At 36.0% G+C, this 26,727-nt stretch overlaps 1 protein-coding gene across 2 annotated transcripts in view; it reads left to right on the top strand.

Annotated features, from left to right (window-relative positions):
- The window catches only part of CNTLN (centlein), a 187,485-nt gene that overhangs the window by 7,728 nt on the left and 153,030 nt on the right, over positions 1-26,727 (top strand). For both annotated transcript variants that reach the window (XM_071730388.1, XM_071730387.1), the window contains exons 3-4: positions 8,989-9,077; positions 20,034-20,118. In XM_071730388.1, the coding sequence (XP_071586489.1) occupies positions 8,989-9,077; positions 20,034-20,118 (174 nt within the window). The remainder of the gene's footprint in view (positions 1-8,988; positions 9,078-20,033; positions 20,119-26,727) is intronic.

Genomic DNA, 26,727 nt, shown 5'->3' with positions numbered 1-26,727 from the left:
TGTATTTCTTATAAGTACTGAAAGACTGAAGCCTTTTCCAGTTGATAACCCCAACTCTCAATCTTTTTACACAGGAGAGGGGGTTTATCTATCTGATAATTTCTGTGGCAGTACTATGGACCTCCACAGACAGGGTTATGTTTTTCTTGTGCTGGGGTCTGCAGACATGGGTGCAGTATTCCAGGTATGGTGTCATGAAAGAAGAGTAGGGAGTTTCTTGACTTTGAGACCGTATTTCTTTTTTATGCAGCTCAGGGTATGATTTTCTTTTTGGGCTGCAAGTGCATATTGCCACCTCCTATCCAGCTTTTAATCTACCAGTATATCCAAATCCTTTACCACAGGATTTCTGTTAATCAATTGATCCCAGTCTGTATTTATGCTGGGGTTTGCTGTGACCAGGTGCAGGACCTTGCAGTTGACCTTGCTGAACTTCATTAGGTTTGCACAAGCCTGTTGATGTCCCTCCTGATGGTATTCCTTCACACTGGTGTAGAAACTCCACCACTCAGCTTGGTGTCATCTGCAAACTCACCGAGGGTCTATTCCCTCCCTGTCTGTCATTTTTGAAGGCAGTAAACAGTATTGATGCCATTATGGGCCCTGGAGAGATGCCACTAATTAATGGATTCCAGTTGGATATTGAGACATTAACTATAACTCTATGAACAGAGCTATCCCGCCACTTCTTATCCATCCATCACTTCATTGGAGTGTTACAGGATTCTGTATCAAAAGCTTTACAGAACTCAGTGTAGATGACACTTATAGCTCTTCACTTGCACACTGCTGTAGCCATTAGGTTAGTCAGTTACAATTTGGTGAAGCCATTCTGTCAGTCTCTAATCACCTTCTTGTCATCCATGTCCTTAACATAGCTTCCAGGAGCATTTGTTCTGTGATTTTACTGGGCACTGGGATGATACTGACTGGTCAGTAGTTCCCAGGGTCCTCCTTTTTAGCCCTTTTTAAAAACAACGTGATCGTTATTTTTTCTTCAGATGGGCAAGAGGGAAAAGATGCCTTTAATGGGAATGGGAAAAAAAAGCTGTTTCTCAATAAGAAGTTGTGTTTTACAAGCAGAGAAATAGGTTCTTGCATAAAATTTGTCCAGCTGCACTGAGGATGCCTCTAGAACGTGCTGAGATGTCTTCTGTTTGCAACATAGCTACCCTGAAGGAAAATGTCTGTAGTAAATCTGGTTTTCTTGTGAAACTGTATTTTGGTTCAGGAGATATGCAGTTCTTAGATAATAACTTCAGATTATCTAGGACTTCCAGAATGTAGTCGTGTGCTTTGGAAATATTCGTGTTCTGTTCCATTCTGTGCATCTTCCAGCCAAATTGCCTCAGTGATCATGGTTAGTTTTAGTTGAATTAGTGTAGGTACTTACAGCTCAAAATGAAAGCTCACAGATGAGTCATCCTATCCTCAAGCTGTAAAAGTGTTAAAGAAAATCCTTGCCTCTGGAACAGAACCCTTTGCTTTCTCCTATTCTCTCTGGTCTTTGAAAACAATTCTTACATCAACCTATTGTTACATTTTCATGCTTAGTACTCAGAAAAAGGTGATTGCTGGTGTAAAGAATGTACCAGTGAATAAAGGAATGCAGAGCATCCTGACTGTGTTTTCACTTTTTGTCAAACAGCAAAGGAAGTTTATTTTTAGCTATTTGGTGGGGGTGACACATATTTTGTGTCACTTGTCCCTGTCTGTGTCAATCTGCTAGCTTCTCTACCATTTAACCATGTTTATTTCTGCCCCATGACTGTACTTTAGTGATACTAATTTGTCTTAGTCATGATGGGCAAGAAAATATCTTGTATGTCTTGTCCATTGCTGCCATAATGAGTCAGTTATTTATGTCAAGTAAGAACGTGTAGTGAAATTATTCAGTTAAGTGCATTGCTTTCTTTTTGTCACTGATGGACTAATCTGGGAGGCCTTTTATTAAGTCATGTGATGACAATATCTTTTAGTATAAATCATGCTTAATGTTTTTTCTTAGACTACTTAGACCACAATGCATCAGCATTGTAACATAACATTTAATGGTTTATTTTCAACAGACTTCTGATAGTAAGGATGCTATCTTGTGGAGAAGTATGTGTATATATTTCTGCTAACACAGTTTGCTAATATTCAAAATCTGTAAGTAGGAAGTATGTAGTATTTTTTCATTTTTTATTTTAAAATATCACTGTTGCCAAAACTATCAACAGAGACAAGAGAACAGAAAATTGTTTAACTAGAAAATTATGGCTGGAGGATAAATTTCTAATATAAAATTACACGTTGGTTATCTACCCCTTCTACTGTCACATTAAGAAACTGGAAAAGGAGGGAGGAAAGTACACTTGTTTACTGATAGCATCTGATTTACAGCTATCAATCTGGTCAGGTCAGATACAAATCTCTACCTTGTGATTATATATAATAGGGACTTTTGTGATCTTGAAAATAACCTAATGTTATCTATAGGACCTGGTTTGTATAATGCACTAAGTTTTCTTGTGAAACACTGATGAGTGTTGTTTTGTAGTGACTTTCTGGGTTCCTGAAAAGTGTAGTGCCTTGAAGATAGGTTCTGTAAATTGTAATATTATTCTGTACTGTGACCACTCAGCAGGACTATGTGTGTTGTGTAGAGAACATTCATGTATGTGGTCCCCACTCATATCTTATATTCTTGAAGAAACACTGGCAAAGCAAGATGAAGAGAGATTGCATTGACAACATGCAGCAGTGTGACTTTAAAAGTCTTGTGAGACATCAGGAAGAAGGTCTCTCACTTGCATCTGAACTGTAACATGTCATCTTGATTAAAGGCTTGAGCTCTTTAGTCAGAAGTATAATAGATGTTGTGGGTCTCCAAAACAATCGATATTATATTTTTGTGCAGGTGTTTCAATGCTTATGCCAGCCATGTTATTACAGTGCCTCTTTCCCCCCCCATTCCATATAGTATTTTGCATTTCCATATGAATTTTTTGAACCTGAGAATCATGTGTATTTAACTTTTTATTGAAATATTAACTTCCTAATAAAGAAAACTATTGGTATCTGATTATTATAGAATACTAACTAAAGATTAACAGTAAATCAATAGCTCCCTCTATCCTTCCAAGGGAGGAGGCTGGTTGTTGTTGGTTTTTGTTTGTTAGTTTCTTCTTTGGTTTTTGTTTTTTTTTTGGAGGTGTTTTTTTTTGTGTGTGTTTTTTGGTTGTTTTGTGTTCTGAGGGTGTTCTATTCCTGATTTCAGAAGATGGTTTCTTCCTAATTAGTAAATAATAATTTGTAATGCTATAAAAATTTCAGGTGTGATACAAACACTACTAATAGTTAACATACTTTGAAGTACATCCATATAAACACCAGCTATAGGTAACTGAGATGCTTGGTATGTTAATTTATACAGAAGATTTTCTTTTTCTTTTTATGCTCATTGTCAACATAGAGCACGAAAGACACTTAAACAAATATTGAATGTGCCTTTAAATTTGATACAAATTGTCATGAATGTATCATTCCTGTGAACAAAGTAGAAAAGATGCTTCTGGCCTTCTTCTCACTGCTAATTTGAAAGATTTTCGGATCAATTCATTATTAGTACTTTAAAAGAATGCCAGGTAGTTCGCCTTAATAAAACAGTGTAAAAATACCCAAAACATTCTATGTTTAAGTAACTTAGTTTCCTTTAGACAAATAACTGTGCAGTAATGATACACTTTCACATACTTCCGATTTAGAATGTTCAGAGCAGTATATATATGCTTGGATTTCACTTCCAAAAGGAAAGTAAATTGTTCTAAATTAAATAACAGTATTCGTCTTTACCTAGTCATAAACCAGAAGCATTCCTTGTTTTTTCTGAGTTACAGTAATGTTTAAAAAATTAAAAAACTTCACTTGCAAGCAAATACCTTTGCTGTAGCTAGTCATGCCATGAAACCTTTTTCAGTGGCTTATCTTACATTTGTTCCAGCATCTGTGCTTGCTGCTGTTAAAATTCAATAAGAAAAATGCAATTTTTTTTGCAAAGAACACATCCAAGGCCTAAGTTAGTTTTCATTTCTTTGTCTTTCTGTGTGATGATAAACAACTATTACTTTCACTGTAGGCTGAGGGAAGAATCCCACTTTTCAGACAGTATGCAGTGTGCTCTCTTTTCTTTCATAATTCTTCTGGCACGCACACTTGATTGCAGGGTGAGTCTCTTTATCTGACATTAGATGTGTTGTGAATAATCCTAGTTATAATGAGTAATTTTCACTAACTTTACATCAGTATTCTGCCTTGTGTATATAGAGTTCTCAGCTGTTCAAGGTACACTCTTGCTGACCTCTTGAGCTGTTAATATACACTTGAGTAGACTGAATGTTCCTTGGGTATGCTGAAGATTGATACATCCCAGGCCTTGACAGCTGTAGTATTTTTCTGTGCCAACTTCAGACACTAATCGGCCCTTTTTTGGAAGAAATTGTTTGGCTCCCAAGACCATTCAGTCCATTAGGTAAGTGTGCCAAGAGCTTAAAAAGGCTGTTAAAACTTCTTTTCATCTTAAAACTCTTAATAATTTCTGGCTAATACTCATTCATTTATACAAAATGCTTAATTGCTTGTTAAATGAAATTATTTTAGTAGTTAAAATGTTTGGCATGTTAAAGAGAACAAAGTCACATTTTATGGTTACTTAGGATTCTGTGACTAATGTTTTACTAGTATTTTGTTGTCACAATGAAGAATTTTGTACATTTCCATCTAAATTTCATGTAATAAAGTTCACAGAATTTTAACTGCAGATGGTATTTTATTTATTCAGTTGTAACATATATTTCAAGATGCATTTGTGTCCTGGTAGAAGTCCACTTAGCTGCTTCGATTTGTGTGTATTTGCAGAAATACAAATGTATAGAGAAAAGCATTTGTTGATCTAGATTATAATATCTGTTTATGACTAAAAGCACTGCTGTATTGTTTTATATGTGCTCATTCATAGGTTTCAGTAGGAGCTTTACATACCAGTTCCTACTATCATCAGAAATAAACAGTGTTTATTGAAATGGTGGTGCACTTCTGGTGAAAATTCTTGTAACTTCACTTATTTGCAGGTGACTAGGGACTTTGTTTGTGTGTTGTGGTTTTTTTTTGTATTCTCTCAATTTTCTTTTCAGTGGACAATTTTGAAAGTCCTGTTTGTGAATAGTTGTAGGTGCTTTGAGGTTAATCTGAACTGCTTATTCAATTGAAAGATGATTTGAAACTGACTGTTTTCATTAGGAAGACAAGATTCATTGACACTTCATATTTTATGTATTATCAAAAGGTCAATTTCTAAGAGACCTGGCACAGTTTAGGTAGAGACTAGATTGCCAAAGACTCGGTACGTCCTGGGTACTTAGCAAGAATCACAGAAGGGATGTGAACATGTTCCTCCCATTTTATAGCACATATATATTTTGTACTAGCTTGTTCATTAGGAACAATTCACTTCTGTGTTACTGTAGCTTTCCCTTTTTGTGTTTCTTCAATGGAGAAATGCTGTGCTTAGAAGTATGTGTCTGAAAGTTATGAACTATTCTCTCTCCTTGTGATGCCTCGTGCTGTTTCCCACCTGGAACCTGGAGTGTCTAGGAACCTGCAGGGCAGGACAAAAGGCAACCAGTGCTGCTTGTATTAACTTTGATACTTGATAGTTGTTTTTGGAGTCATGCAGAAGGTGTCTCAGCTCTTTTAATAATAAATAAGCAGAAAGTCCATCTACTTCTGTGGTCCTGTATACCAAACTGTAAATGGAAAAGTTAAGGAATTGTACTGGTAAGCAAACCCAAATCATTAAATCCCAATATGGATTGACAGGAAGCTGAACATGAGCCAGCAGTGTGCCCAGGTGGCCAAGAAGGCCAATGGCATCCTGGCCTGTATCAGGAACAGTGTGGCCAACAGGCCCAGGGAAGGGATTCTGCCCCTGTACTCAGCCCTGGTGAGGCCTCAGCTTCAGTCCTGTGTCCAGTTCTGGGCCCCTCAGTTCAGGAAGGATATTGAGGTCCTGGAGCAGGTCCAAAGGAGGGCAACCAGGCTGGTGAAGGGACTCGAGCACAGATCCTATGAGGAGAGGCTGAGGGAGCTGGGGCTGTTCAGCCTGGAGAAGAGGAGGCTCAGAGGAGACCTCATCACTCTCTACAACTCCCTGAAAGGAGGGTGTAGCCAGGTGGGGGTTGGTCTCTTTTCCCAGGCAACTCTCAGCAAGACAAGAAGGCATGGTCTCAAGTTGTGCCAGGGGAGGTTTAGGTTGGACATTAGAAAGAATTTCTTTACTGAGAGGGTGATCAAGCATTGGAATGGGCTGCCCCGGGAAGTGGTGGATTCTCCATCCCTGGAGATATTTAAAAAGAGACTGGATGTGGCACTCAGTGCCATGGTCTGGTAACTGCAGTGGTAGGGATCAAGGGTTGGACTTGATGATCTCTGGGGTCCTTTCCAACCCAGCTGATTCTGTGATGAAACACACAACTCAACTGGACAAGACTCTTGAGGTCATAAATCAGCATCAGAAATTTTGATTGTTTGCTTTACTCAGGACCTTTGAGTGTTAGCAGGTGGAATACTGTTTGTACCCTATTTTTTTTTTTTTTTTACACAAAGTCATTTCTTAATTGCTTGGCTTTGTTTGGAAATAACAAAAATTTAATCTCCCTGTCAACACTGTAAAAGTTCAGTACAAACTACAGAGGCAGTTAGCTGAAATTTCTCTAATTTTATGAAAGACAAACTGCTGTAAGCCTGTTTGTATAAGATGGCAATAGTGTTGGATTTTAAGGTGTTTGTGGCCAGAGCCTTTTTTTAATTTACTTTCCAACACAGTCAGAAAGCTTGTTGGTTAGTGGTTTCCATTCTTACAGTAGCTAGGTGAATTTTGCTGGTTTTACAATACCTTTAATGCATGAAATCTCCATAAAGTTTTCTTCCTTGCCTGGTGGAAGAAGTATATGGCTTTTAAAGACTTCAAGAAATACAATCTAGAAGTTACAATATTTGAAAGTGGAAGATAATTTTTAAACCAGCAATTTTAAAACCACTGATTTCTCACTTGCTCAGCTTTTTTCTTACCTTTTCTTCCAAGTTCAGTGTTTCCTCACTTCTCTACTAAATTTTAAAATTCAAAATATGTATATTTCTAAATTTGAAAGAAAGTCCCCTTGGAACTTAATATCTTTAAGGCTTTCCTCTAAAATAATACAATCGGTACAATCATATCTTCTATTTCTTCTGTAAATCTTGTTAAAATTTGTTGTATGTGTAATTTGATGTATTTTGCTGTTGTGGTGTTGATAATTTTGATATCATTTTGACTTGGTATACTGATGACTCTTGATAAAAATCTCATAGCTTTAAAGAGATTTTTAAAATTTCATATTGGAGATGGTTTTCTTGTTCTGAAGAACGAGATAAATTAAGGTGCAGTGATTGTCATGTGATTGAACTGATACTGCTTGTAAAGTTCAAGCCTGCTTTATAGAAGGCGAAACTGATGAGGAGCAAATTAAAAGAAGAAATAGAAAAAGCAATTTCTGCTCTTGAGACTTAGTCTAGCTATACAGCATGGGGTCTTTATTGAGTATTGTGAGCCCTGTAAAACTTGTAATTTTGTTCAGGTTTTTTGTGTTGTAGGTGACCATTGCTTTCAGATTTATCTAAAAAGCCATGGGCTCACATTATGGTTACCAAAGGTGCAATTTGTTCTTAAAAATGGCAAGTGAGAAGTCAGGAAAATAAACATTTTCATAAGAGCATATGAAAAAAAGCGAAAAAGTGGAGGTGAAGATAGGAACTTGGATCTTCTGTTTCTTTTGATGAGGATTAGAATTGTACTGTGCTGAGATGAAATATTCTGTGTTTTGTTCAGCCCATTTTAGTGAGGTTCTGGATAACTAATGGTGCCTGTGATATCTTAGTAGATAAGATTCAAGAAGCTTGGGAGAAGAAGGAAGCAGACAAATGGTCCTTTAAGTTACGTGTTTTTATCATGCAAACTCTATTTCTCTAACATTCAAAAAACCTAGTAAAAGAGATACTAAGCTGCAGTCCCATATACTTTTAACTGTTCAACAGACCTAGCTGCCAGTATGATGGTTTTGGTTCATTAATATATAATTTTATGTTAGGCTGGTTTTAGCAGGTTTGGTCTTAATCCAGTCCATGGTTAAAATCCATACACTTTCTTACTGCTCCTTGTCTTCATCTTTTGCTGATTTCCCCCCCTGACCCCCCGCCTTTTAATATAATTATCCCATTATGGTTTTAGTTTGTAATGTAACTGTATCAGTACTAGTGTTTCCAGAAATGGAACTGTATTTGAATGAAAATACACTAGTGCACAAAACGAACTTGCGTGTATTTGAAAATGCAAATCTCAAACCTTCTCACCAACATATAGTTTTCTCAAACTTTAAGTGTAATTTTAAAGGACAGTGTCTTCTTGCTCTCAACTGAGAATTTTTTAAGAAGCTTTTATTTAGTACAAGATGGCTGAGTTTGTCAGAAGACTGCTTTGCTTTCCAGTTTGAAATAAAATCCAAGAACTACATGTGGTGAAACTTGATGTTAGAGCATGTATTCCAGGCTCCCTGTTTATTAATAAAATTTGTCCAGCTCTCAGAAGTACCAGTAATTGCTATAGCAAAATATAGCCTTGCTTGAATAATATGGATTTCTGCTACATATGTCACAATGCATACTCTTTTATTGTTGATTGTAGGCCTTTGTCTTCGTTCAAAATTCTATGTGGTTAAAACTTTGTTTATTCAAGTCCTTTTTGCCATGTTTTTTTAATTCACATGGTAGTGAGTAACTCTTAGGGAATTCTCACTAGAGTAGAGGTTTTCTTGTAATTTTCTTCTGAATATGCACAGTAAAGGCTTTTAATCTAAAAAAGGCATAGCATACATTTCATGTATTTTTTTCTTTTTTTTTTACTCTGTTTCTAAGGCTGATAAAGAATTTGTGTGGTCTCTGTGGAAACGTCTCCAGGTGTCAAGTCCAGATCTTACTCAGGCTGTAAGCTTGGTTGTGGAAAGGTGAGTTTAAAGATTTAATGTGATAACAACAATAAACAAGTAACCCCTACTGATATCATATTCCTTATCTTTTTAGTTTTGAGTTGTGTAGGATATTAAAAATGTTACAAAAATGAAAAAAATGGTGATATATGGTCACCAATGATGATGTCAAATACCTTCTGCCTGTGACTGGTAAACTTACTTTCAGAGAACAGTAGCTTGGCTGTTAAGGGCAGTGTACTACTGTCACATTGATTGTGTTTTGATTTGGGAAATAATTTTAATGAGAAACAGGATTTACAGCATATCCCTCATTTGTATTTAAATGCAGGTTATTACTGACTTGCTTCATGATAAAAAATTTGTCATTTTCATGAGGATGTTGTTTATCAATATTCGTACATAAAAAATGCAATACCTGCTAAAATATATAAAAATACTACAAAATATATGAATGTATTGCATGTATATAAGCATAAGAATATTGTAAACATTAAAGAAGTGTTTTGCGTTGACTGCGTTTTATAGATAACAACAATATAGAAAACTTCATCTCTTTTACGTGAAGCTTCATAAGATAGAAACAGAGGTGTTCAGGCATATTTACATTTTTTATTCATGTTGCATATAAAAATAATCACAATATTAGGATAAACTGAAGCGTAGAGATGTTAGAAACCATGCATTTAAATAAAGGTGAATGCAGTGAATTATTTTGAGTTTTTGAATTGTATGCCTACATAAGATACAGCCTTTCTTTGTTTATCCTCCTTCATGACTAGAGGAAATATTTTTATGCTTGGTAGCTGCCCCTTGCTGTACATTATTTTATACTTTATTCAGAAAAGAAATTAATAATCGTATGTGAGTTGTGCTGATTGAAACAATAAAGATGAGGCTTTTATATACTACCCCAAATGGCCACAAGTGTGATGATGAGCTGATTTTTTTTTTAAAACAGAAGGGAATGTTTGTATAACCCTTTTAATGTAGTATTCTGTTTATCGGAAGACTTGCTAAAGAAGTTTTATGTATATTAATAGTCTATTATATACAAAGGTATATGGTATATACAAAAGTATAATGTATTCTGTGCATGTGCTTTGCAGTTTGTATAGAGGATGCTGGTTGGTACGTTTATGTGAAAGTGTGACAATGTACTTCCATTAAGGTGCTTAAACAGTTTTTTTTTTAATCTCCCCTCATCTTTCAAAAGAATGTTAAAGAATACCTTTTCTGAAATCAAGGCTATACATCTATATCATACCTTTCCCATGCTTCTCAGAGTTACTGAATTAAGAAAGAAGAAATTGCTTCCATAGCATCTTTTTAGGTGTTATTACTCCAGAAGATCCTGGAGTAGGTTTGGATAAAGCCCATTCAGTATATGGAGTTTTACTAATCATGACTTCGAACTTCGGGGTTGCTTTGAGCTGACGGATGGAGTAATAGTGTGTGTTTTTCTCTTTAACTGATGTAGTTTCAACTTTTGCCTGAGAATGGTCTAACTGCTGCTTTGGAAATAATTTCTAGCCCAGCTTTACCTGTGGATCTTCTGTATTTACAACCCCATATATCCTCTCCTAACTTTTCCAGCTATCACTTTCCATAATATTTTTCCTAAGTAGCTCCTGTTTCATGACTGTATTCTTCATACCCTTATCATCTCAAAGGTTTTTGTCTTATTCCCTGCCTTACAGCAGTGAATGTTGGTTTTGTTTTTTTTTTTAATATTAGTATAGTGTTGTTTTATGTTGGTTCCAATACATCAATTAGATTTCCAGAGAATCATAGAATTACAGAATCATCACAGTTGGAAAAGGCCTCTTAAGTCACAGAGTACAACTGTTGATCCAGAAAAAAACCACCATGCCCACTAAAGCATGTCCTGAAGTGCCATGTCTGCATGTTTTTTTAATACCTTCAGACATGGTGACTCCACCACATCCCTGGGCAGCCTGTTCCAGTGCCTGAATACTCTTCATTAATTAAAGTTCTTCCTAATGTCTAGTCTAAACCTCCCCTGGTGCAGCTTCAGGCCATTTCCTTTAGTCCTATCATTATTTACCTGGGAGAAGAGGCAAACACCCACCTCCCTACAACCACCTTTCTGATTGCTGGCAAGAGTGATAAGGTTTTTCCTTAGCCTTCTCTTCTCCAAACTAAAAAAATCCCAGGTCCCTCAGCCTTTCCTCATAGGACTTATTGTCCAGACCCTTCACCAGCTTTTTTACTCTCCTCTGGACGCTCCAGCACCTCCATGTCATTCTTGTAGTGAGGGGCCAAAAACTGAACACAATACTAGAGGTGCAGTCAAGTACTCACCGGTGCTGAGTACAAGGCACAATCAGTCCTGTTCTGCTGGTCACACTATTTGTGATACGGGCCAGGGTGTTGTTTGCATTTTTGGTCACCTGGGCACACTGCTGGCTTATATTCAGATGGGTGTCAACCTACCCCGCCAGGTCCTTTTCCTCCAGGTGGCTTTCCAGCCACTTTTCCCTCAGACTGTAGTGCTTCCCGGGGTTGTTGAGGCCAAAATACAGGACCTGGCACTTGGCCTTGTTTGAATGTCATGCAATTGTCTTCGGCCCATTGATCCAACCTGCCCAGGGCCCTTTGCCTTCCTACTCTGGAGCGGGTCGACACTCCCACCCAACTTGATGTCTGCAAATGAAGGAAGCACTTGATTCCTTCTGCTAGCGCTGCTGCTGTCCAGCAAATAACAGGACAAGTGATTTTTCTGGATTTGTTCATCTAGGAAATATGTGTGGATTTAAAGGGTCAAGAGATTGGATTACCAAATAACAGTTTTTAGGAAAATGACTCCTGAAGCATGTCACCTGGTAGATCTGTGATGCTTACAACCTGTTTTTCTGTATTTTAAATTAATATATCAGACAAGAGCTGGAAACTTGAAGTTTACGCTGAAATCTACTAAAAAGTAGCTTAAGCCTTCTTGGAGACTTTTTTACCTTTTTGCTCTATTTATTTAGCAAGCAAAATGACCTGGTGGTATCCAAGGTGATAATACTTTCTTTCTCTGGCTTAGCAGGGTATTTTAAGATGAGATGAGTTTAAACCTCCTGCTGTTTCTGTTTGTGACATGGTTACCACTAGTGTTCCCATACCTTAATCTTTCAATGTGTTCTTTGCACCAAAAATTCCATAACCAGTAAAACTTTCAGTGCCCATGACATTTTGTTAAAGAGATCAGAAATGAGCTACCTAATTGAAGTAAGCAGAACCTAAGGAAGCATAGTTGTGTGTGTCCTATATCAAATATGTAATGAACCAGACAATGTTGTTCAGTAGATTTTAGTCTTTAAACTGGTGAAAGCAACATCCAGATTTTCTGTAGGAGGCTACAGTAACAGGAATAAAAAGATGCAAGTGTGAAAGGTCAAAATGTTCACTTAAAAGCTTTTACACCACAGGTGTGCGATCAAGAAAAAAGAAAGAAATAGATATTAGTAGAAATTGAGTGGGCAGTACCAGCCACACACTGAGGTAATTAATGTTTTGCACATTAACTTATATTTGTAGCATTAGACAATTCCTTATTGTATCTTTTCCTCAAATGAACCAGAAAAATGTAAGAAGTGTAATTCGGGGGTCAGAGAGGGGAATTAATAGTAGGTTTCCAATATTTGTCTGCTATTTTGAGTTATTTTCATGGTCCCAGAATAGAAGTTTTTCTGCCCTAAAATAGTGAAAATGTAGCTCGTGCTTTTTTATAGCTGTGCTGTTGATTCCTGTAATACACCAATGATATTTTACTTTTCAGCAGTCTTTGCAGTTCTTGCTAGATAACTGTAACTATATTCCCATTTTAATATTCAGATATAAACAAAAAATTATCTTTACTGTGCAAATGAGAAATGCCTTTGGGATATGTAAAAGCCTCCAGGTATTTTCAAACAAGCCATTGTAAAGGTACTACTTATGTTAGTGTACTTTCCAGCTACTTTAAATACTATTGATCTCAGTATTATGTAAAGAGCGTGCTATTTCTAGTTCACTTCCCTTTTGAAACAGTCTTTTTTTGATGATAAGCTGAAAGAAAAAAATTCTAGAAGGTAGCTTTTACAGCTAAGTGTGTGTAAACTCAAATAGGTTTGGAGTTCAGATCAGAGTATCAAAGATTTTGAAATATTTTTGTAAACTTTGGGAGCTCTCCTTTAGACTTATAATGTATGAAATCTTGACAGGTCAACTGACTCTACTTTTCCTGGAGGGCTTCTACTTGATGCATTTTTCTTCTGGAAGGGAGATGTAGCAGGACCCATTAGCCATCAAACTGTGACAGTTATACAAGACTTGGTAGATGTGAATGTGGTTTGTATCACCCTAGATGATAGCCTACCTACAGATAGCTACATCTGGCAAAAATGCCTTTCATAAATGTTTTTCCACACCTAAATTCCAAGTGTGTTGTGTCCTGAAATCCTTTAAAAAAGGGCAAGAATGGATTTTGAATTGCTGGCCATTCTTGGGAAACCATGGCAACCTGAATGTTAGTGATTAAGAGAGCTTTGTTGTATTCCTTCCTGGGGAGTTACAAATGTCTAATGGTGCACAAGTGGACAAAAACATGGCTGAAGAGCAAGCAATCAGACATAATTAAAGAAATTTTTTTAAAAATAATCGTGAACTTGGCCCATGCTTAGCTACATCCTTTTAACATCAAATTGTGGAAGAAACATTAAATAGATTGAGAGATTCCTCACTAACTGGTGGTCCACAAATGTAGTAAAAATGACAAGTGAATGTGCTGCATGAATGAACAATATAGATTGCTGACATTAATTGAAAAATAATTAAGCCTGTATTTTGGACCTTTTGAAGTTATGATAACAAGCTTGCACAAGCTCTCTTAGACCACTTACCATTTGACTCTTGTGCAAGTTTAATAGGAAACAGGATGGCAGGAGAATGAAGAAGTAAACAAGATGTAACACATTTTTAAAGGCCATAACTTTTGTCCCTTTGCGTTAAAAATTAAGTGTACTCACTAGTTATTATCACTCAAAGTGGACAGAATAATAGGAGTACAACCTTTCTATCTAAGGTCAAATAACTGTGATTTTCTACAGTTGATGAAAGTTTAATATCCTGTTTCATTAAAAATTCTCAGAACATTGAACATAAGTCAACATTCCATGGAGAAGAAGGTATTATGCAGCTTGCATATGTGCATATCTGCATATCGGAGCACAAAATATTGACATGATAATTGCAGTCAAGCCTGATTGAACAGTAGCCTCTGGGAATTCAGCTGGTGTTGTACCAACTGGATGGCTGCTCAGGACACAGTTTGAAATGCAAGGTGCAAGTTAGCACTTTATTCAGCACAGGCAGGCATCATTTAAAATTCCTTAGGGGGAACCCTGGTGATGTGCAGATGTTAAAGCAGTCTGTTCTGAAGTGCTGATATTTTGAACACTGTAAGAGACTTGTGTATTTTAGGTGAAAAATGTTTGCAAAATTATTAGAGAAAAGTGTCACAATTCTTTACTAATCTACTGTAAGAATATGGTTAGTATTTAATGTATGGTGCTTAAAATAAGAAACCTTAAGTCATCTAATTGATTAAATTAAGTTAAAAATGCAAGAAAAATTATATTTCTATGATACTTTTCCATTTTGATACATGTCATGATACATAGAGCTGAGTATATAAATAATTTACCAGGGAAATTATTTAATTTTACTTTTTTTTTAAGAGCTTGAATTATTTTGTAAAGAAACAGACTTATGGAATTTTGCAATGGAAAACTGCTGTCTTAAGAGGGCAAAACATTTAATATCAATTTAAATTATCACTTGCTCTGCTGTCTGAATCTTTTAAAAGAGCTATTTGTAAGTATTAAAAAAAATATAGAATTAATTGTGAATCATAAGGATCTTCTAGAATCTGAGGTGAAAATAAACCCTTAAATGAAATCTATTTAGCTCTATTTTTTAATTTCTTCTTAATAGGTACACAGAAACACAGTAAGGTTTCTGGTTGGAAGATGAAGGCACAGGCTCTGTTTCTGCTGACCACTGTCTGTGCAGCTGCAGGGATGTGGCTGTACACAGTAAATTGCAATATTTTTGTATTTACAGTGACATTGACAGCCTGTGCTCTGCAAGTTCAGTTTGCACATGGGAGATTCATGATATGTTTAATACCAACATTGGATGTATGTACTTTTTTAAGTCAGTCTGCAAAATACTTGGATATTGGAAGGCCAGAAGAGATGCTAATGAAATTAATCAAGAGATACACAAGTTGGTATTTTATATCTGTTCTAGTTCTGCGGCTCTTTAGATTCAAAGAAGTGTCTTAATATTTCCTGACACAATTTCGTTATATAACATACTGTTAAAATATAGCACCTGTTCTTTTCCTTCAAAATCCAAAGTTTGCAGTGTAACCTTAGCTTTATTATTATTCAAGGCAAAACTGGTAGATGCATTTAGTGTTTTTTTAAGTTCTGTTCTTTATAAAACTGAAAGGACCTTTCCATAAAACCTCTAAACAACAAATTCAGTTTGTTTGTTCAAACTATTTTTTTGATGTGAAAATGACATAATCATATACAACTCTAAATTACTTTTTCTTGATAAATGGTTAATTGCTTGACTGGTTAAGACCTATGGTAGGATACTAGATGCCTCTGAGAAAAAGGCATCTTCAGACTGCTTTTGCTGAAGATTTTAGGAAGCGTGGTGTTTTATAAACAACAAACTTCCGGATTGGAAAATTTTAAGGCTTCTGCAGTGTGTATTTTGTTTCTGTACCTGATTCATAGTTAATTTTTCCTCATGGTCTAATGTATCATTTTATACAAGGTATTAGAAATATGCCAAACTTGAAAAATATTATCTTTTCCTGTTGTGTAAAATATAGCATAATACAGTGGAAAAAATCATAACCCAGGAAAAGTGTTAAGCTTGAGTACATTTTCATAGTTTCTTCATTTTTGTGGCAAGCTGACTCTCAATCTTTGTAGCTAAATACATCTGTGTTAAACATTTAAAATAGTTAGTACTCATGGGAAAACTGATTGGAGCTTAAAACTTCTACAAATTGACAGCCTCTCTTCACTCCATTTTTCATCCTAAAGAAGTCTGCAAATATTCTTAGCTCACATCATTATTGCTCATCAGCGGTTCTAATTAGCTAAACAGGAGTTTGTCTCAGTCATTGATCATCATCAGCTTCTTGACAGTGCCTGAATTTTTTCTCCCTATATTCCAGTGGACTTCTTTTAATATATTGTAAATACATAATGGCTCAATTAATAAAGTCAGTCAAAGATTTTTCTTAAAGTTTGATACCTTTCTAAAAAGAGGAAGTGATTGCTGCAATTATTACCAAATTTCATTTCAAGGATCAACAGCTGGTCCAAATAAGAAACCAGTTCCAGTCAGTCATACTGGAACTGTCTTGTAATGTGCATTGGAAGCCATCCTATGCCACCAGAAGCTGCTGGTTAAGTTCCTTGTGAGGCTTCAGTTTAGGCTTTAGGCTTCTTACAGCATCCATTGTGTGCTTAAATTCTAAACATTTTTTTTTTATTTAGCTATGGGTGGTAAGTGGTGAAAGTGTTGTTTGAGCATTACTATAACCTGTCCAAAAGAATTACTGTACAATCTGAAAGAAAATCTCAAAGCCAAAGAAAAATTTAATTTACTTTAAACTTTTCCCACTCATTATGGTGAGAATAGGTCTGTATTTATGAATTCGTTCCTTGACAGCTTTTTTTAAGGACTCTTAGACTGAGCATCAGATAAACAGGGAAAATTCTGCATTTAACTAGAAATGTTCTTTGAACCCTTGTGTATACTTATTACACACGTTTTGCTTTAACAAAGGTGTCTTTTTTTCCCTGCTTAATCCTGGGATTTATTCTTCTAACCTCTTTCATGCAGCTTTGACTTAAAGAGCTCCATGAATTCTTAAGTATGAATGATACACCAGAACTAGCTGTGCATATTATTTTTTGGTTCTTCAGAGTAGTTTGTTTTATTGTGTGGTTCTTGGCTAGTGTGTTAACTTTGTTTGTGTTCTCTGTTTGAAATAAATAATACAAAAAAATCTATCCCTCCCTCCCCACCTCCCAGCCTGTAGAGTTCTTTTGAGACTTACTTTGGGATATTTATCTGACCTATTAGAAAGCAAGTTTAATAAAATTTCAGGTGATGATTGCATAACTGAGCCAGGAGAGTGGTTAATTATCCAGAATTTGTGCTTAAGGGGGCCTTGTTTTAAAAAAGATCTGCTTTGTGAGAGGAGATAGTGGGCAGATGAATTGTGGCACATTTTAGGTGGTAGGGAAAGAGGAATAAGAGCAGTGGTTTAAGTAGAACAGCTGAATTAAAATGGATGGGAAAACACAACACTGTGGGAATAAAGAATGGATAATGCAAGAAGCCATTGGTTAACATCAGGATTCTTTTGAAGGCTGAAGCAGTACTATTCAGTAGTTCTTGTTTGTGTATTGTGTTGTATGATTCTTTCTTGGTCTACACCTAACTACTCTTAAGCACTTCATAGTAAAGACCTTAGGTTTTTGTCTTGGAAGCTTTTAAAATCTTGAAGGAAGCACTTTGTGTTAGTGTCTGAGAAAGAATTCTTTAGTCAAGTAGCTGTAATTAAGACCTGAGGAAACTTGTAGTGCTGTAATACAGTTTAGATATAGACTGCTGTAGGTCCATCAGTTTCTCAGATACTTTATGGAGTAATGTGCAAATGGATGAGAGATGCCTTCTTCCCAAAATATTTTGGATTGCAGTTGTTATCTTTGAAAATGGGTAATTGCTGATGGTCATTAAGTACTCCACATCAAAGAAATCAAGTATGAAGAAGTTTTGGTATTTTCATACTGGAGCAATTTTTGCTTCATTTAAGTTGTGGAATAATGTACAGAACCAGTCATGAGCAATATGCCTCTTTCACGAACATGCACAAACTTCTCTGGATAAGTATTATACAAATAATCTATTCACAAATATTTTTCCTTACTAACTCCTATTTTTTAAAGTTGTCTAATATCTTTAATACAAAGTTTATAAACTTATCAGAAACACTTATTTTTTTTAAACCTGATTGAAAATGTGATTTAAGTTAGTTACTAATTTTAAGCAGGGTGGATTAATTTTAATCTCATGTTATGAGATCCATTTGTTGATTTCTCTCTTGTACTCCATTGTTTTGTCCTTAGTTTTTTTTCAGAGGACATCATAGTGTAATTTTGGAACAAATCAAATAGCATAATTCCATGCACATGCGTTATAATCTACTTATAGTAGAAGTTCAAAGAGAAATTGAGTAACTGATGGTACTACATATTTCGCTGATTGTGTCTTTTAGCAACCTGTCATGACAAATTTTTGATGATTCTGATTGCAGGTGGTCAGATGCTTTGAGGTCAGGATCTGATGTACATTTATCTGTTAAGTTTCTGAGTCAGTAAAAATGTTAAATACCTTTCAAACCTGAAATATCTTTTGGAATACTTGTTGAATGTTCATATTTTCAAATTTCTCTGCTTCTGAATTATTTTCTGTATAGAAATAAATATTTTTTTTCTTTTTTGTCATACAACTGCTTAAGATCTCATGTTGAGTTTTTTTTTCCTCATACCTAAATTTACTTAAAATACATTTATTTTGAGCTTGGATTTTTTTTCAGTGCTACAACACATCAGTGCTGCTGCATTTGTGGAGAGCACTACTACACTTATGAGTTTTCAAAAACCATGCTTTAAATTCTGTGCCATTTTGCATTTAGTTATTAGTTTATTGAAGATCACACTAGATATTTTAGCAGTCATAGGACTCTGTTTTAAAAAACATGGTACTAGATGGCCTGTAGGATAGTGTGGTTTATCCTTTAAAAGCACTGATAACAGTGGAATATGCAGTAGTACATAATAGTGGAGAAAAATAATTGTCCATATATTTATCGTCCACATTGGTCTCTGTTACAAAAGTGCTTTCAGTAGATGAATCCTTTTGGGCACAGCTACATAATCTCATCCACTTTTGAACAGATATACAGATTTATGGGTACCATTGTTCCATACTGTGCCACCTCTGAAACGTTCCCATTTTGATAGAGGTAAAATTGCACTCTCTGGTGTCAAGGCATGACTGACATCTAGCAATAAAGGAGAAGAGAAAATCTGAGTTCCTGCTTCTCCGTCACTTGTGGTGCTGGGGATGTCTGAAGTATTGGACTGTTTTTGGAGAATATATGTTTCTCAGACCTTCTTTTGCAGGTAGTAACTCTGCTAAAGAATTTCTGTGTGTCATTACTATCACGACATTTGTTTTTTTCTGCCTAAACCAGAAGCTAGTATCAATATTTAAAACTGATTAAGAAAGGGTAGCAATGAGATGAGTTAGTTTGTTGTGGACAAAGCATTAATGATTCATCAGCTGGTTTTCTGTGAATTATTGCACAGATTATTATAGTCCTACACTTATTTTGCTGGCAAAACTTACAGATTGTATCCTTATAAAAGACAGTAAAATAGTTAAACATGATGTTCAAAAAGTGTTCTTTCAGACATGGAAATGCAATATAATTGAGAGAAGGACTTCATAAACCAAACCGGCTTAGTGACACTCTGCATACCAAGAAGAGAATAAAAGCATTTTGTTCAGTCTGTGGTGGATATGTACACTTTTCTGTATTTGGGAAATTATAAAACAGATAATTTCAAATGCTTAAAAATGTATTTTAAGATGTCTAGCTTCACTTTCTTTTTGAACAAAGTTGTGTTATCTGTTTACAGATGTAATTTGCTGTCACTTGCCATATGCTCCCTGATTAATTCTGCAAGGCTTGTCAGCTTCAGATAATTTAATTTTCTGTGCTTTAAAATGACATTCATTACCAGGACATGAAAAATTCAAATGATTAACTGCAAATTATGACTAATAAAGTGTCTGGGTTTTTTTTTTGTTTGTTTCCAGAGAAAAGCAAAAAGCTGAAGTCAAGGACAGAAGGGTTTTAGAGATTTTGCAAGCCAAAGACAGCACAATAGAAACCCTAGAACAGGTTTGTATTATGTTTAAAGAGAGCATTTAAGAAAACTTCCATCATTGACATGGAATTTGTATTTCCTAAGATGTGAAAATTTTCTGCTGTTGTGTCTTAACGTGGAAGTTTCAAGTAATAAAAAGATGCTAACCTTCTCTTCAAGTATTATTTAAACTCTTCTGAGTTGTTCAAGCGGTTCACCTTTCACCTAATAAGGTCCTATGAGTTTAGATGAAACTTTTCAGAAGAGGTTTAATCAAATCATTGCCTTATTTAGCATAATGTTCTAACCTAAACTTGGATTTTCATCTAGAACAGTTCTGACTATATTTAGGTTGTAATGTGCCTGTGGTTTGGAGAGATTTGCCATCCTGACAATTAGAAAAACATGTATCCTGAAAGTAGCACAGCTGTATATTTTAGTGTTACTCACCAGTAACAGTGTTTATTAACTGTTATCATAAACTATAAAACAGTGCTGACAAATCCAAAATAAGACGTAAGTCTTAACATCATGTGTATTCTGTATTGAACTGTTCCTTTAGAACTTAGGGTGTATATCAGTAAAAAAAAAACCTAAGTGAAAACCACAGATAATCAAAATATTATTTGAAAAGTAATCAAAGCTGTTGAACTCTTCATAGTATTTGAAATACATATGAAATCCAGTGGTAACAAATGCTAAATAAACGGAGCAATCAGAATCAGAGTACAGTTTGTGTTGGAAGGGACCTTAAAGATCATCTTGTTTCAACCCCTCTGCATGGGCAGGGGTGCAGCCCACCAGACCAGGTTGCTCAAATCCCCATCCAGCCTGGCCTGAACCATTTCTGGGCATAGGGTATCCACACAGTCCCTGGGAAAGCCCTTTCAGTATCTCATCACTCACAGTAAAGAAATTCATAATATCTAGTCTAGATCTGTGCTCTTTCAGTTTGAAACAGTTCCCTTCTTCCTATCACTACATGCTCTTGTAAAAAGCCCCTCTCCAGCTTCTCTGTAGGCTCACTTCAGGTACTGGAAGGCTGCTATAAGATCTCCCAGGAGCCTTCTCCAGGCTGAATAACCCCAAGTCTCTCAGCCTGTCTTCATAGCTTCATAGGAGGGATGGTCCAGCTCTCTGATCATCTGTGTGGCCCTCCTGTGGACTCACTCCAGCAGCTGCATGTCCTTTGCATGTTGGCCCCAGAGAGGAACAATAAACATTGCAACTTCCTTTTCTGCATAAATCTCAAATTACTACCTTCTCAAGCCTTAAGAGGAGAGGACAATGTGCTTCTCCATATTATTAAGAATGTCAATAAGAAAAAACACCTAAGCAGACGACCCAAGTGCGATACAAATGGAGAGCAAACGAATTAGAATTTTATCTCAGACAGTAAAGCTGATAGCAAAACATAGACAAAGGTTGTGCTTTCAGATGCCTACATCCTGCAGGTCCTTAAAATAAAAGGCTGACTGATAAATAGTTTTTTTGCAGACTCACAGAATGATTGGGGCTGGAGGTCATCTGGTCCATCAGCCCTGCTCAGGCAGGGTAGCATACAGCCGGTTGTTCAGGATCACTTCCAATCTGGATGGAGACTCCACAGCCTACCTGGGCAACCTGTGCCTGCCAGTGGTCAGTCACCTTCACAGTGAAAAAGCATTTCCTGATGTTCAGAGGGAATGTCTTGTGTCAAGATGCTTAACCTTGGGTCTTTTTGCTGGGCACTGCTGAAAAGAGCCTGGCTCTGTTCTCTTTGCATCCTGTCTTTAGGTTTTTATATAGAGTGATGAGAATCCCTGAACCCTTTATTTTCCTGACTGAAGTATCTGACCTCTCAGCCTTTGATAGTGGAGATGCTCCAACATCCAGATGATGTTCATGGCCCTTTACTGTACTCTTTCCAGTAGCTCCATCTCTGTCCTGTACTATGGAGGCCAGACCGGGGCACAGGACTCCAGGTGTGGTCTCACTAATGCTGGGTAGAGGGAAAGAATCACTTTCTTTGACCTGCTGGCGATACTTTGCCTAATGCAAAAATACTGCTTACCATGTTTGTCACAGTGGTACTTCACTGGATTATTGTCAGCCTGTTGTCCAGGTCCTTTTCTGTGAGGCTGCTTTCCAGCTGGGTAATCATCATCTTATATTGGTACATGTATCCAAACATACAAGGCTGCATGAGGTTTTTCCTCTGAGTGTAGGTCTTTTCATATCCTGTTGAATTTAATGAGGTTACTTTCAGCCTATTTCTTCAGCCTGTTCAGCTGCTGTACATCATCGTGACCCTCTGGCCTATCGGTAACTCCTTCCATTTTTCTGTCATCAACAAGTTAGACAAGGGTGCACTCTTCCCCATTGTGCAATGGATTTTCTCACATTTCTGATGACCTTTACTGGGTCTTGCATAAATTGAGGTAAGTTATGTAGTCATCGGTTTCCAGAGTTTGCCAACTTCTGGTTTCTTTAGAATAAACATCATACACCTGCTACCTGATCAGAAATGAGGTTATTAGTAATTTTATTTTGTGTTACAACAGTGGCTGTGGTTTCTATGTGTTGTCATGTCGTCATGAAGATGTGGTTTGTAAAGTGTCTAGTGCATGAATATACATAATTTTTATAATACATCAGCCCAGATATATACTTGCATTTCTACCCTATCTGTAGCCGAAAGAGAAAATACCTGTTTAGAAAGTTATAAGAAAGGTTGCCTGCTATGGCAGTTTCTGAACCTGTGGAGTGCACCTCCATGAAATTGCTCTCTGTGATTCAGATTAATTTCAGAAGCTGAAATTGATGAGAAATCTGAAATTGGCAGTGCAGTTATATCTGAAAGTAGAGAGGGGCTGAAAATGTAAGCAGAACCAAGGAAAGGTCACAGCCAGGAAAGGCAGGCTTGGCAACTCAGTGGGAGGAATTGGAGATGAGGACAGAAGCTGCATTTTTGGTGATCATTACAGCTCTGCAACACTAATTGGCATGTTGTAAAACAGTCCTTTCAAGTAGTAGTGTCAAGAATGTAACTGATTTGGGAAGATGTAAGGCTTTGTGTGTGAAGTGCAGTAAGTGGTGCCAATGGCCACTAAGGTATATAAAAAGTGTATACAAACATGGTGTCATTGTAACCTTGTCTCGTCATTGGCTGGGATGCCACAGGATTAAAAAGTGAGGGGGGATAATTTTCTGTGTATTTGGAGTGGTTTGGGTGATTTGGTAATTAAAGGCTGGAGCTGGCATAGACAACAAGATAATAGGGAGCATTTTAATCTATTTTGTTTTTCTGGATTTTTTTCTTTGTTTCTCTAAGGAGAAAATTAGATTATTTATGTAATCAACATGCAAATAGATTGCTTGTGAAGCTGTGAGATTTGACAGTAATGACATGAATGTTCTTTTCTGTAAAGTACAGACAGCAAGACTGCAAGGCTTGGTGTTGCAGTCTACCACTCTGTTATGTCTAAGAGTGTAAGATTATCCAGTTGTCTCTCTCTGTTCTTTTTCCTTCTCCTTCATTCATCATACAGACATATCAGTTGCAAAAATACCATTTGTCATAAGGTATTTATTTCCTAGGAATTTCTGAGTGGTCATCAAGCAGCTGATTGTATGAATATGAATCTATGCTCACTAAGGGAAAAAAAGGCAAATAAATGACATGTATCATAATTTGACACGTATGTAAACTGGTAGTGCTGCCAGTAACAACACCAAAACCCTAGGAGAACATGAGATGATCTTCCTTCTCTTGCATAGTGCTTAGACTTCGTCTTGACATGGCTAAAATACCTTTTAAAATAAGAAAACATTCTCCACAGGCAAGATGCATGCTGTTATTTAATACTGAAAACTAAATTAGCTCTGTTTGTAATGTGATATTTTAACTGTTTGAAGGATTTCTAGTCTAATTGACATTACTGAAAATCAACTAAAAAAAATTAATTTAGAAACTTATGACTGGACAGTAATATGTATAACCTAAATGGGGAGAAAACTTGCGCAGATATTAATGAGTATAGAAACCTGTGGCTTTAAGAGTAAAAATTGGTGTAAATCGCAGTCTCGCAAGATCTCAGCTAATATCTTAGGAACCGAGATGCATTGAACTTTCTGTGCTCAAGTATAACCTCAGTCTGTTATGCACCTTTCCTGAATTACAGTGATGTAATTTTCAGTTTCAGACTTTTTTTTTTTTTTCCTTGTCATGAGAACAAAATATAGTGTATTGGAATTTTCTGTTGTATTTTTCCCATTCATTAATTAAAAAAGCAATCAGTCTTTCTTAAATTTTTTTCTTTATAATTTGTTGATTGTTGACTTTTGGTCTTGATAGTCACAGCTGTGCCTCATCTGGCACATACATATTTATTCTAAATGTTGTGTGATAAAAATCTTAATCCTTTGAGGGTGATGGCTGGATTTCAATATTGATCTTACTCCTTTATTTTTTTTCACACATTCTCACTAACAATGCATCCTTGCCATATATACATGATTTTTCTTTGTGTTTCAAGTAAAAGAATTTCTAACTGCTACCTTTAAGTGGATAATTCACCAAGGGGTGAATAGATTACAATAGTACCTCTGGTTTTGGTTTTTTTTTTTCTTTTAAAATAAGGTGAGGTTTTTGGATGAATTCAGTAACATTTTTAAATTTAAAGAGTTTAGAGGATAGTGTGGGAAAAAAGAACTCGGTCTTCTGCAATTCATAAACCAGATAAATTAAAATATCTTCACCTGTTTTCCTTAGAAGATGAAATTAAAACCATGTAAAAGTAGAGGTAAACCTTTTCTGTCTTCTATAACATTGTTAATTAATTAGGTTTCAATTTTGATCTGGAGGAACTAAAGCTAATCTTTTTGTCCTAGACCTTGTAACGTTTCAAAACCTTATCAACTGATTATACTCTAGAGGGGTTAAAATAGTACTAGCTTGCCTCATTATCTACACTTGAAAATCTTCAGCTTGCTGTGCAAATCTATATTAAAGCTCATTTAATGGGTTCAATTGAAAGAAGCATAATTCTACCTTCAAGCATTAATTAACACTAATAAATTTTTCTTAACTTTTCTTCCTTCACCTGATTGTATTATTCTTTGCAATAAAATGCTGCTATTAAATAAAGACAAATGTATACCCACATTATTGCTATCTAAACACTTTATTTCCAGTAGCGTATAACCTTGATTATTCATGTGTAATGGGGGACATGAGGATAATTTTAGTAATAGGGAGTTGGGATGAATGTGTTAGTAGTGATGAGATTATACGAAGTTTATAAAGTCTTAGTAAAAAAAGTTTCACTAATGGATGGATAGGTACTGCAAGCAAAGAATATCTGAGGACACAGAAACTTTTTTTTTCTTTAAAAGGGATCAATCTTCAGTTTTGAAACTTGTCTGTTTTCTGTAGCCCTTTTGAACTGCATCAGTGTATTATAATGCCTTTGTCTTTCTGCTTGCCATTCTTCATAGTTTTCTCATAGAATTAAGGGAAAGAAGTCTTGTTAAGGAGCTGGTCTGTGTGAGAAAGATGAGAGAAGTATATTTATTATTAGAATAGTTGAAAGCTGCTGATTCTGGTTTACTGATAGAAAGCTATCTGAAGTAGATGACTATGGCTTATACCTGTGGGCATGTTTATCTGAAAAAATTAATAAGCTGTGAATTACAGTGTACCTTTATAGCTCATTAGTATTTTTGTATGATTTCCCCGTAGGAATGCTTTCTCTACAAGTTCAAAACGTGTTTCTGTGAGGTAGCATATTCCATTTTGAGAAAGTTTTCCTACTTAATCTGCAAAAAAAATTATCTTTATTGGATCTTTGCACAGGTGTGCTGTAAATCCATGCTTTTGACTGTGTAGCCAAGCCTGAAGCTGGCTAGGGCTTCTAGCTCTTTGTTATTCAGCCTTTTTGTTCTTAGTAGTGTTTCTATAAAGATAGCCTGAAATGATAGCTGGACTTAGATTAGACAGGAAAAAGTACAGTAGGTAAAAGGGGTGTCTCTTCTTGTCTGCTTGTTCTGTTGGTTTAAAATGCTTGATTCTTATGTTAGCAGAGCTCAGTATTCAAGCCTGGAAAGAAGAAGGAGATCATCTTTGTGATCTCATTCATCCTTTGTGGAGCTGGTATCTATTTTGGGAAATTTCTTGTCCAGTTCAGGTAAGAGTAGTTATTATGTATCCAGTTAGTGCTACAATAAGATGACCTTTTTTGTGTGATAAAATTACTTCTAAAGCCATTGGAAACTGTTAACTGTGGAAGAGGTAGCTTCTTAACTGTGTCCAGTATATTATCTGGTTTCTGTAGTGACAATTTTTTTTAAACTGTGAAGTCAGTTTAATTTTCAGGGGGACAGACTGTTTTATTCCCCCTTTAAGGTGATTATTGATGAGTCGTATTTATATATCATTTCCTCTTCCTTGAATACAAGTAGATTTCCTCAAGTTCAAGAAAACAGGTTTTTCTTAAGGGCCAGGTAGAAGAAAAGAGCATGCAGTGCCCTTTGAGATTTGATTCTGCCTTCACCAACCTGCTGCCCACACAGAGAAAGGAGCTTGTCAGAAAAGTTGATCATAAGCAACAGCTGTTCTTTATTTACTACACCTGATCTGGCAGCATTGATGTATGTGAGTGTAT

The sequence above is a fragment of the Heliangelus exortis genome, chromosome Z, assembly GCF_036169615.1.
Source record: "Heliangelus exortis chromosome Z, bHelExo1.hap1, whole genome shotgun sequence".
Taxonomy (NCBI): domain Eukaryota; kingdom Metazoa; phylum Chordata; class Aves; order Apodiformes; family Trochilidae; genus Heliangelus; species Heliangelus exortis.
This window is presented reverse-complemented; position numbering and strand designations above follow the sequence as displayed.